This window comes from Armigeres subalbatus, chromosome 3 (assembly GCF_024139115.2).
Source record: "Armigeres subalbatus isolate Guangzhou_Male chromosome 3, GZ_Asu_2, whole genome shotgun sequence".
Classification (NCBI taxonomy): domain Eukaryota; kingdom Metazoa; phylum Arthropoda; class Insecta; order Diptera; family Culicidae; genus Armigeres; species Armigeres subalbatus.
In genome coordinates this window covers 275,006,841-275,017,934 of record NC_085141.1, presented here as the reverse complement: position 1 = coordinate 275,017,934, position 11,094 = coordinate 275,006,841, and the positions used below count along the sequence as shown (strand labels likewise).

General features: G+C 47.3%; 2 protein-coding genes across 2 annotated transcripts in view; one reads left to right on the top strand and one right to left on the bottom strand.

Moving 5' to 3' along the window:
* The window catches only part of LOC134222475 (uncharacterized), an 82,320-nt gene extending 82,026 nt beyond the window's left edge, over window positions 1-294 (bottom strand). The window contains exon 1 of the mRNA XM_062701626.1: window positions 6-294. Within this exon, the coding sequence (XP_062557610.1) occupies window positions 6-294 (289 nt within the window). The remainder of the gene's footprint in view (window positions 1-5) is intronic.
* The window catches only part of LOC134224524 (uncharacterized), a 209,528-nt gene that overhangs the window by 101,242 nt on the left and 97,192 nt on the right, over window positions 1-11,094 (top strand). The gene's annotated exons all lie outside the window — the stretch shown is intronic.

Sequence of the window (11,094 nt, the reverse complement as noted above, 5' to 3'; positions counted from 1 at the left end):
CCAACCACTGTTGCCATCGAGGGACGATATCAGATGGGATTCGTTCGTCCCAACCGACCTTTGCCCTCCAAACTTCTTGGATAATGACTTTCCTTCGACGACAAATGATGCAACGAGACCCAGAGGATCGAACAGACTCATTACTAGCCTCAGAACCTCTCGTTTGGTGGGGATGACTGCTAAGTTGAAAAGGCGTTTCAGATCGCTACGAAAGTTTGTCGTGTACGAGAACATGTCCTCGTTGGGCAACCAGACCATTCCTAAAATGCGTTCTTGCTGACTGCCTTTGTCCATTACGAAGCTTTTACTGCCTGACTATTTTGTTCTCCGATTCGTTGAAGCACTTCGGAGGAGTTTGACGTCCAATGTCGTATTTGAAAACCTGCTCGTTCGTGGACTGTTTTAACTTCAGAAGCCAGTTGAACTGCTTGAAATGACGCTGTCGACGCTATCCAGATAGTCGTCGATATAGTGGTTCTACTTGATTGCAACGGCTGCTTTTGGAAACTCCTCTGAGTGGTCGTCGGCATTAACATTCTTGGCATACTGGGTGGAACACGGTGAGCACGTGGATCCAAAAATGGCCACATCCATCACGAAAACATTCACTGGCTCTGCTGGGTTGTCCCTCCACAGGAACCTCTGGGCTTGTCGATCCTCTGGTCGAATTTGCACTTGATGGAACATTTCCATAATATCAGCGCTTAGGGCAATTTTTCTCTGCCGATAACGACAAAGCACGGATTGGAGGGGTACCAACAAATCCGGTCCTTTCAGTAGCACTGAGTTGAATGAAACTCCTTGCACTGTAGCGGCTGCATCCCAGACCACGCGCAGTTTATCGGGTTTCCTTGGGTTAACCACCACACCTAACGGAAGGTACCAGACGCGTTTAGGATCCGTTTCTCCTAGTTCCTGCGGCGTAGCTTGATGGGCATAACCTTTCGACTGGTAGTCGGTTATCTGTTGTCGCATTTTTCATGGAGCTCGGTGACTTGATGAGGCGGTTTTCAAGACATTTGAGACGCCGCTCGGCCATTTGTCGGCTGTCCGGAAACTCAATGTCGTCATACCTCCATAGAAGGCCTGTTTGGTATCTTCCAGAGGGAGTCCGTACCGTTGTCGTTTGCAGTATTTCTCGTGCTCGTCGATCATTCACTGACTCCACAAGCATCGTAGCAGACACTCCTACGGATTCCGTCGAGAAGAATTGCTTGACAAGTTCGTTGAGGTCATCGTCGTGAGGACGGGTGCAGACATGTAGAACTCGATGAGGTGGCGCTCGGTGGCGCGATGAGGTGGTTCCCGGAACGGCCGAACACAACCCATCCTAGCCTGGTTTTGCTGGCTACAGGTTCGTTTGCTTTTCCTTCGCGTTGCTTCAAGGAAGTCTTCACTTTTGTGTTATCCAAGCCGATCAGGATTCCCGGAACTCCATTGTGATAACTATCGACCGGTAGACCTTGAAAATGAGCAAAACGATCTTCGAGTTCCTCGAAATGAAGCGACTGTTTAGGTAGGTCCAAGCTCGCCACGGTCTGCACGCCTCTTAACTGGAACTTCTTGTTTTGCCGTACTCCAGATATGCTGAGGTGAACCTTTCTGGAATCATCTTCAGTTCTTTTGACTCCATTGGTCCACTGCATGCACAGTGGGGATACAGGTCCTTGTACGCCAAGTTGATCCACTAGCGACTTCTCCACTAGTGTTGAGTCAGACCCTCCATCAAGGAATGCAAAGGTTTGTACTGATCTGCCGTTCGCGTGTAAACACAACTGGAATAATTCTGAATAGAACTTTGTTGTGACACTGTTGGTGAACAGTAACAACTCTTGTAACAGCGCTTGAAGATGCGGTAGATTCTCGTTCTTGCCTTGGATTGCCGGGATGGAGCAACTTATGGTGGCGTTGTTGACATCCTTCTGCACCACACAACGATGCTTTGCAAGGCCACTTTCCGTGAGGGTAAAGACACCGTCTGCAAAGGTGAAGCTCCTGCACGATTTTCCATCTGTTCTCCAGAGACATTGATTTGAAAGTGCCACAGTCCTTCGGTTTGTGTCCGTTAGTTTTGCAAACCATGCATGGCTTGTCACAAAATCCAGCGGGTGATTTGGAGTAGTTTGTCTTCGACACCAGCGATTTCTGCTCTCCGTGATTCCTGCTTATGTAACTTTCCGACGAATGGGCATTCACGACAGCCCTTCCCTTGGGTTTCTCCGATTTATCCGTGACCGGCGTAACCCGGCTCGCTGCATCGACAATGACATCATATTATAAACCGAGAAAGCCCGCAGGTCCGCTCGTGCCACGCGCTGCGTATACAACGCCCAGTCTAGCTTGATGTTAGCTGGGAGTTTATCAACTAACTCGTTGATTAACATCGGGTTTGCTAAGTGCAACTCTTGCCCAGTCGCTATCAAATGAGCACAGAGATTTCGTACCGCCAATCCAAAGGTGATTATGGTATCCAACTTCTCGGATCGTGGAGCCGGTGTAGCTCGTACCTCCGCCAGTAACGTTCCAATGATGGCTTCCGGACGTCCATAGAGGGTGCTCAAAGTATGAAGAATTTCTGGGACATTTAACGGGTGGAGCAGGAAACAGTTCACCGCCTTCCTTGCTTCTCCTTTGAGGCAACGTTGTAACCTCATGAGGTTTTCCGAGTCACTGTAGCCGCATATCCTTGTCGACGTCTCATAACTGCTCCAAAACAGCGGCCATTCAGCAGGGTTCCCCGTAAAGGCGGGAAGTTCCTTAGAGACAACGTGCCGGGCGGCCAGCTGCTGAACGGTCGGAGAGTTGAGATGTTGAGCCTCGAAGCTTGGTAGGGATACGCAGTGATCTTGACCGCTTTGTTCCTCTTGTTGATGCGGTGGATAGTTACAGCCCTGTAGCAAATTCGACGGTGCGACGGAGACGGCCCCAGGAGGGATTCCTAGAGACACATTGATTCTGGAAGGGTTCACTGATGCCGAACCAATCGCCGGAGGAAGAAGTTCTGGCTGCCTAGGAGCTTCTACTCTGGAGTTGATCACTGCAGCCGATGATGTTCCGGTGTTGTAACAGTTGCCAATAAACGGAGAGGAATATACTGTTCTATCAGTTACACCTGGATGCACTGCCGCTGAAACACCGGTATGAAACGGTATCGCACTTGTCGAAGTCGCACCTACTGAACATCTCGCGAAAGATTGAGTGTTTGACATGTGGAGGGAAGGTGGGACGGTGGAGCCCAGAGAGAATAATGGGCGCGGATAGCTTGAGACACTCCGCATTGGAGCATTGTAAGAGTGTGGTGATTTAATGGGAATTTGACTCGCTATTGTAACAGATGGGAACATTCTAGCATCACTCATTGCCCTAATCTGGTTAGACACAGTTTTGTCTACTACACAGCCACTACTTACAGCATAAGAGCTAATATCGTACAAATTCTCATTTTGATTCGATTTCGATACCATAATAGATGGAACTACAGCCTCATATGTCCTACTACCTTCCTTTGTATCGGTTGCCATTCTAACACGTCTAGTTGGTGTACTTACCGGAGCCGAACCCGAGCGTACAAACAAACTTTGTTCGGCCTCCGTTGCATTGCCCTTTTGCTGATGGAGTGGTCGATCTGCACAGGATAGGTACGGTTGTGATGATCTTCTTTCTGGTCGGCATCGACGTCATCAGGCTGGCCCTGTCGCATACCTGCTGCATGCGACGCTACGAAGGGGGTAGATTGGAGTGAGGGACAATACACTGTGGCGCTCGTTGTCGGTTCGGGGTTGAAACTGGGGCACGGTGAAACTACATCCATCATTCCGCTAGGTAGCTGATTTATTGTATCGATGGATAGATCTCTGGGCGCGCTGATTATATTGGCAATATCGATGGCTTGATTTTGTGGCTCATGTAGGTTTTGTGCTGCTGTCATTGGGCGATAGTTTGATGGACCGCTTTGTTGCGACGTGATCCCAGTGGGGCTGTTTTCCCCAGATTTGGAATTCAGGGTCGCTGGTTGGTTGTCAATCCAGGCCTGCACTTTATCAGCACTTTTCCTACTGCTCCGTCGACTACGCACACTCCGTTCTTCTTCTTCTTCGTCCACTTGCGCCAGCAACAAATCGTACTTCCTCGTCACGTACACCTTCTCTAGCTCTAGTCTGTCCGCAATGGCCTTGTCACTCCGTTCTTTCTCCAGGCGTAAAGCTTTCTCCTGCCGCTCCTTTTCTGTCTTCTCCCGTTCAGCAATTATCCGTTCTTGGAGCATTTTCTCTTCAGCGAGTTTTTGCATTTGCAACTGCAATTTTGCCTCCCGCGCGCTAGCTGAAGTGGAAGCAGATGAAGAGATGGAGACGGATGGTGCGGGGTTTCTGGGTACACACATCTCGCAATAGTATGGGCTAGAGGTGGCTGACGTGCCATCTTGATCGCCGGCGCACGAATTATGGTACCGGGTGTGACACCTCGCACATTCGATCATCGACTCTGGATTGTCTGACTGCTCGCAAAGAGTACAATGCCGATCGATCGCCGCTTTATTCGACATCTATTGGTCTTCCCGTGATGGAAAGATTCATCCAAGTAGTCAATCGGTTGATTGAAATAAAACTCTTAAAGATTTGTTACGGGACGGAATTTAGAAACCTCTTTAGTCAAACTCGGTTTTAGTGGAGTAAGCTTTTGCCACAAAAAGAGTATATTGATTGCATGAATTCGTTTTAATTTTTAGGTTACTTACAGTTTTAGTTTTCTTCGTTTGTTCTCCGTCGTTTGTAAACAATTTATTCTTTCGTGTTTTGTGTTGTGCTATAGATAACATAATTTTTGTTCATAATAGGTTTGACAAATTCATTTTATATTTACTTACGATTTTTAGTAATTTAGAAATAAGAAAGTTTAGAGAAATTTCAGCAGGAATAATTTTTCCACATGTGTGGTTTACGACTTGTTTTGTTGTTTTTGTCATAGGTTTAGGTATACAGATGAATAAAACGACACACTGGTGCGAGCGATTTTATTTCGTTTTAACCGTTGGTAGCGAAGTTGTCAGGGCGGTACTGAACGACGTGGGTTCAGTCGCTACAAAGCCATAGAACAGGGACATCTCGTACCAACCGCGCCGTTTACTTTATTAGGTGATGGATGTGAAAACGTTGGGAGTAAATTAGCTAAGATGGTTAATGTTCACTCCTTGGGGCCTTCATGTCTTGGAATGGGACACAGTTTTTATACACTGACGAACAAAAATATTCGAATAAATTAATACAGAATACTATATGAAAACATGAAGAATGCTTATGTCCATTACTGTATACATAAAAGCGAAGACAGCTAATAACGTTATTAGCCGTCTTCGATAAAAGCTCATAAGCTATAGGTTCAAGCGCCTGAAACGATGTCGACTAATCGAGCCGGAAGTTGAGCACTAACTGGTCAACATTGTGCGGCCGGGAAGGGCCTGCTCTACTCATACCGCCGGCAGTGGGGGAGAGACGGTGGAAGTGGGACTTATGACCCGGATTGGAGCTACCGGGTTGCCCGGAACGCGGCCTTGAAGAAGAGACGCGTTACATGCGAAGTTTGCTGTAGCCGAACGAATCCTACTTTGCGCTTATTCTTGATCTTGCAGTTTGGATCCCACGTTGTCCGTCCGGGAATAGTATCGCGACCCGAGAATACCAACAGGGAATTGCTTTCTTCCCACGGAGTCCACCAGAGAAACAGCGGCTTGTAGCTTTGCTTGGCTTTGCTTTAAATTGACAGGCTTACAGGGGGATAATGCGTCCCTCTTTCGTTCTTCAGTTCCGGTGTGGAAAAGACGTCAGCGCTGGGGGTTCCGTACTTAGTTTTTATATTTTTTTTTCGTCCTCGGCCTTTACCAGGCGCCGGGGTCGGTCCAAAGGTTCCAGTTTGGATATAGTCCAATGGTGTCTCGACTACCTGGGTCGGACGTCGGCTCGGTGGTGTTTTGTTTTGTGGCACGTTGGAGGCTATTGCGATCTGGTTGAATGTTCCAATTACTTGGGTGGGGAGAGAGGAAGACGGGACCAGGGGAGACCTGAGAGGCATGTCGCGTATTTTGTTTAACAGACTGAGACTGCCTGAGGAGTCCCTCGTCGGCGAGTACCAGGCAAGATTTGATGAGGGTCGATCAACGACGGATCAGATGTTTAGCCTGCGGATGATTCTTGCAAATTTCTGAGAGTAACTTGCAGACTCACCATCTTCTTCTTCTTCATTGGCATTACATCCCCTACTGGGACATTGCCGCCTCGCAGCTTAGTGTTCATTAAGCACTTCCACAGTTATTAACTGCGAGGTTTCTAAGCCAAGCTACCATTTCCGCATTCGTATATCATGAGGCTAACATGATGATACTTTTATGCCCAGGGAAGTCGAGACAATTTCCAATCCGAAAATTGTCTATACAGCCACCCTCAGCATGGTCTTGCTTTGTGGCCGCGCATCTTACCACATGGCTAAGGAGGGACCTCACCATCTGTTCATTGATTTATTCATTTCATTTATTAAGACTAAGGCCGAAGTGGCCTGTGCGGTGTATAATAGTCTTCTCAATTCGGCTCGGTCCATGGCTACACGTCGCCAACCACGCAGTCTACGGAGGGTCCGCAAGTCATCTCCCACCTGATCGATCCACCTTGCACGCTGCGCACCTCGCCTTCTTGTGCCCGTCGGAACGTTGTCGAGAACCATTTTCACCAGGTTACTGCCCGAAACTCTGGCTACGTGCCCGGCCCACCGCATTCGTCCGATTTTCGCGGTGTGAACGATGGATGGTTCTCCTAACAGCTGATGCACCTCGTGGTTCATTCGCCTCCTCCACGTACCGTCCGAAATCTGCAACCCACCATAGATGGTACGCAGCACTTTCCTTTCGAAAACTCCAAGTGCGCGTTGGTCCTCCACGAGCATCGTCCAGGTCTCGTGTCCGTAGAGGACTACCGGTCTAATGAACTCTATTCGATCTGAGCGTCTTGCGGAGTCCAAAGTATATACGATTTCCAGCCACTATGCGTCTCCGAATTTCTCTGCTGGTATCATTTTCGGCAGTCACCAGTGAGCCCAAGTACACGAATTCTTCTACCACATCGATTTCGTGACCACCGATGCAAACTCGCGGTGGGTGGCTCACATTGTCTTTTCTTGAACCTCTTCCTATAATGTACTTCGTCTTCGACGTGTTGATGACTAGTCCGATCCGATTCCCGCTTCAGTCTGATGTAGACTTCCTCCATCTTCTCAAAGTTACGTGCCATAATATCTATGTCGTCGGCGAAGCCAAATAGCTGGACGGACTTATTGAAAATTGTACCACTCGTGTTCATCCCTGCTTTTCGTATTACTCCTTCCAAAGCGATGTTGAATAGCAGACACGACAGATCATCACCTTGCCGTAACCCTCTGCGGGTTTCGAAGGGACTCGAGAATGCCCCTGAAACTCGAACTACGCAGATCACCCGATCCATTGTCACTTTGATCAACCGTGTCAGTTTATCCGGAAATCCGTGTTCGTGCATTAGCTGCCATAGCTGGTCCCGATCGATTGTATCATATGCAGCTTTGAAGTCGATGAATAGATGATATGTGGGCACGTTGTATTCGCGGCATTTCTGCAGTACTTGGCGAATGACGAACACCTGGTCCGTGGTGGAGCGTTCGCCATAAAACCCGCCTGGTACTGCCCCACGAACTCCCTTGCAATTGGTGCTAGTCGACGGCATAAAATTTGAGAGTACCTTGTAGGCGGCGTTCAGCAATGTGATTGCGCGGTAGTTGCTACAATCCAGCTTATCGCCCTTTTTGTAGATGGGACACACGACACCTTCCATCCATTCCTGCGGCAAAACTTCCTCCTCCCAAATCTTGGTAATGACCCAGTTCAGTGCTCTAGCCAGTGCCTCACCACCGTGTTTAAATAGCTCTCCTGGTAGTTGGTCAACCTCAGGGGCTTTGTTGTTCTTCAGTCGGCCAATCTTCTCATGGATTTCTTGGAGATCCGGAGCCGGTAGAACTATGTCCTGCGCGCGTTCCCCCAGGTCCATCACCATACCGCCATCTTCGTCTGCCACATCGCCATTCAGGTGCTCTTCGTAGTGCTGTCGCCATCTTTGGATCACCTCACGCTCGTTCGTAAGAAGGTTCCCGTTTATGTCCTTACACATATCAGGCTGTGGCACGTGGCCCTTACGCGAACGGTTCAACTTCTCATAGAACTTTCGTGTGTTATTAGCGTGGTACAGTTGCTCCGTCTCTTCACGGTCTCGATCTTCCTGCTGACGCTTTTTCCTCTGGAAAATCGAGTTTTGTCTGTTCCGCGCCTGTTTATATTGTGCCTCGTTCGCCCTTCGCTGCGGTGTTGCAGCTATCTCGCCCATGCTGCATTCTTCTCTTCTACTAACTGCTCACATTCGCCGTCATACTAGTCGTTTCTCTGATCCGGGGGCACCGTGCCAAGTGCAGCGGTTGCGGTGCTACCAATGGCGGATCGAACATCTCTCCAGCCATCTTCAAGAGACGGCCTAGCTGCTCTTCCGTTGGGAGTGCCACTTCCAGCTGCTGCGCGTATTCTTGGGCTAGTCTAGCGTCTTGTAGCCGCCCAATGTTAAGCCGCGGCGTCCGACTTTTGAGCGCAGGCATACTGCAACGAGGTAGTGGTCGGATTCAATATTCGCACTGTGGTAAGTGCGGACGCTCGTGATGTCGGAGAAAAATTTACCGTTGATTAGAACGACCTTGGGGATATTTTTGCGGAGAAAGAAGGTGTTTCGGACTACCATTCAGCAGCGTGTGAATCAGTGAAAAGAAATGAGCTATGGCAGATAATGTCGGAACTTTGTTTTCCAGCGAAATTGATTAGACTGCTACGTGCGACGCTTCGACGCTACGATGAAGTGTCAGCGTCGTTTGTGACCTTTTTTCGTATTCGGGTGTGTCACTGCGACCGTGTTTAAGTGCATGTCGAATTACTTTATTACTATTGAGCAGCAATGAAGTATCGGTTTCGATACAGTTCTTGTTTTGTTTTCCCAAGAGTACATGACACGGTCCCTCTATTTAGACCGTTCACAGAGAGCAATCTCATTGAAGGCGCGCCCCTTATCAAATCTTTCCTTGAGAAAACAGAACAGTAATATTATTAATTGGCCATGCAACGGAGCCCTAGCCACATCATTGTCTTGTTTCTAGAATATCAGCAGTAAAGATACAAACCCGGGATTTAACTCTATCTACAAGACCATTTCGATCTAGAGAAGTTGTTCAGTGAAAAGAATTTCCGTATATTCTTCGAATTACCATTGTTTACCAGTTCATGAAGAGTTTGTACATCCATAGAACCCTAACTCGAACTTTTTCCAGCAGTTAGTTCAGCCTAGGTCAATGGGCCCTGGTTTTAAAACTAATTGCTAGAAAAGCTGTTTCCGCTGCATAAAATTTAGCCTCAAACAAGAGGAACTTGAGTCTTTCAACCATGTGCAAGGTAAAGTTAATTTTGTTATAATTCAAAAACTTCAATTGGTAGAAAGGACTAAATACGATAAATCCTTGAAATACTACAACTTATTGCCCTAGCTTGAAAATGGATTAAGCTAGGACTCGGTTTGATAATCTTACACCGTAAAACACTACGTAAAAGTGATTTACCAGCTTTACGAGATGTTTGTGACCTTAGATGGATTGAAGCAGAGTGATGCACTTTCGAATTTATTGTTCAACATTGCACTTGGGGGCGTTATCTAACGTGCAGAGGGGCGGCACAATCATCACACGGTCGCATATGCCCCTGGGCTTTGCGGACGACATCGACCTCCTTGAAATCGATCGCAAGGTAGTAGTATATGTTGATCCCACTGAAAAGGGAGACGGCGAGGATAGACTTAGCCATTAACTCTGCCAAGACAAAGTACATGGTTGCGGGTGGAGATAGAGATAGACGTAGTGGTATTGGTACTGAGGTAGTGCTTGATTGGAATGTTTGAAGTTAGGCCGAAACAAATATGAATTCCTTTTTTGCCATGTTGGCCTTTGTATAACAAAGGGGGTGGTAAATAAAAAATAAATTTATCCATTTATCCAATTGATAAAATCGTATAACTCATCAGTTTTCTTAAAGAATTTTCGGATTACGTAATCACAGCACAGTAGCTTGTGATTGGGTTGGTTGGCCTACGGCTTTAGAAACAGATCAATTTTAATTACAGGGCCAATTATTAACCAACTGACTACAAATTCCAAAGGTCCATGGGGACAAAGGTATGAGTAATTTATTGCAAACAAAGAATATTTCTTCAATGTCAAATCAACAGGACAAATAATAATTGACTGCTATTTTGGTTTCTCTGACACTTCCAAAATCGGTTACAAGGAGCTCAGAAAGATTCTAAAAATCTCATATTCGAAAAGTTATTTGAAAATTGTGGATGGGATTTCTTTTTTTTTTGACAGAAGGGATCAACACAAGGGATCGAACGATTAGAGGTAATAGTACCATCTACCAGAGCTAGAAGCATTGATGATGATAAGGACGTATTCTACGCGCAGTTGGAACGAGAGTAAGACAGCTGCCTAAGCCACGACGTCAAAATCATCATAGGAGATGTGAACGCTCAAGTTGATTTCGTCGTCCAAGAATATGGCCATTAGCAGCACTTACTTTCAAAACAGTACCGATAAACACCTGGAGATCACCAGTGCAGACAGAATCACAAATCGAACACGTTCTGATTGATCGACGGCACTTCTCCAACAATGTCGACGTCAGGACATATCGTGGCGCTGACATCGACTCTGACCACGGCGGTCGCGCTGCAGCAAGGTACCCGGCAGAAAGTGGAACATTATAGACGGAAACGGATACTGCAGACCCGCCTTTTTCAGGAGAAGAAACGCCGCATGGAAGAAGCGGAGTGCGAGGAGATGGAACAGCCGTTTTCAAGAAACACGTAAGTTCTATCAGAAACTCAACGCATTCCGCAAAGGCTTCGTGCCGCGAGCCGAAATGTGCCGGGATAAGGATGGGAGCATCTTGACGGACGAACGTGTGGTGATCGAAAGGTGGAAGCAGCACTACGAAGAACA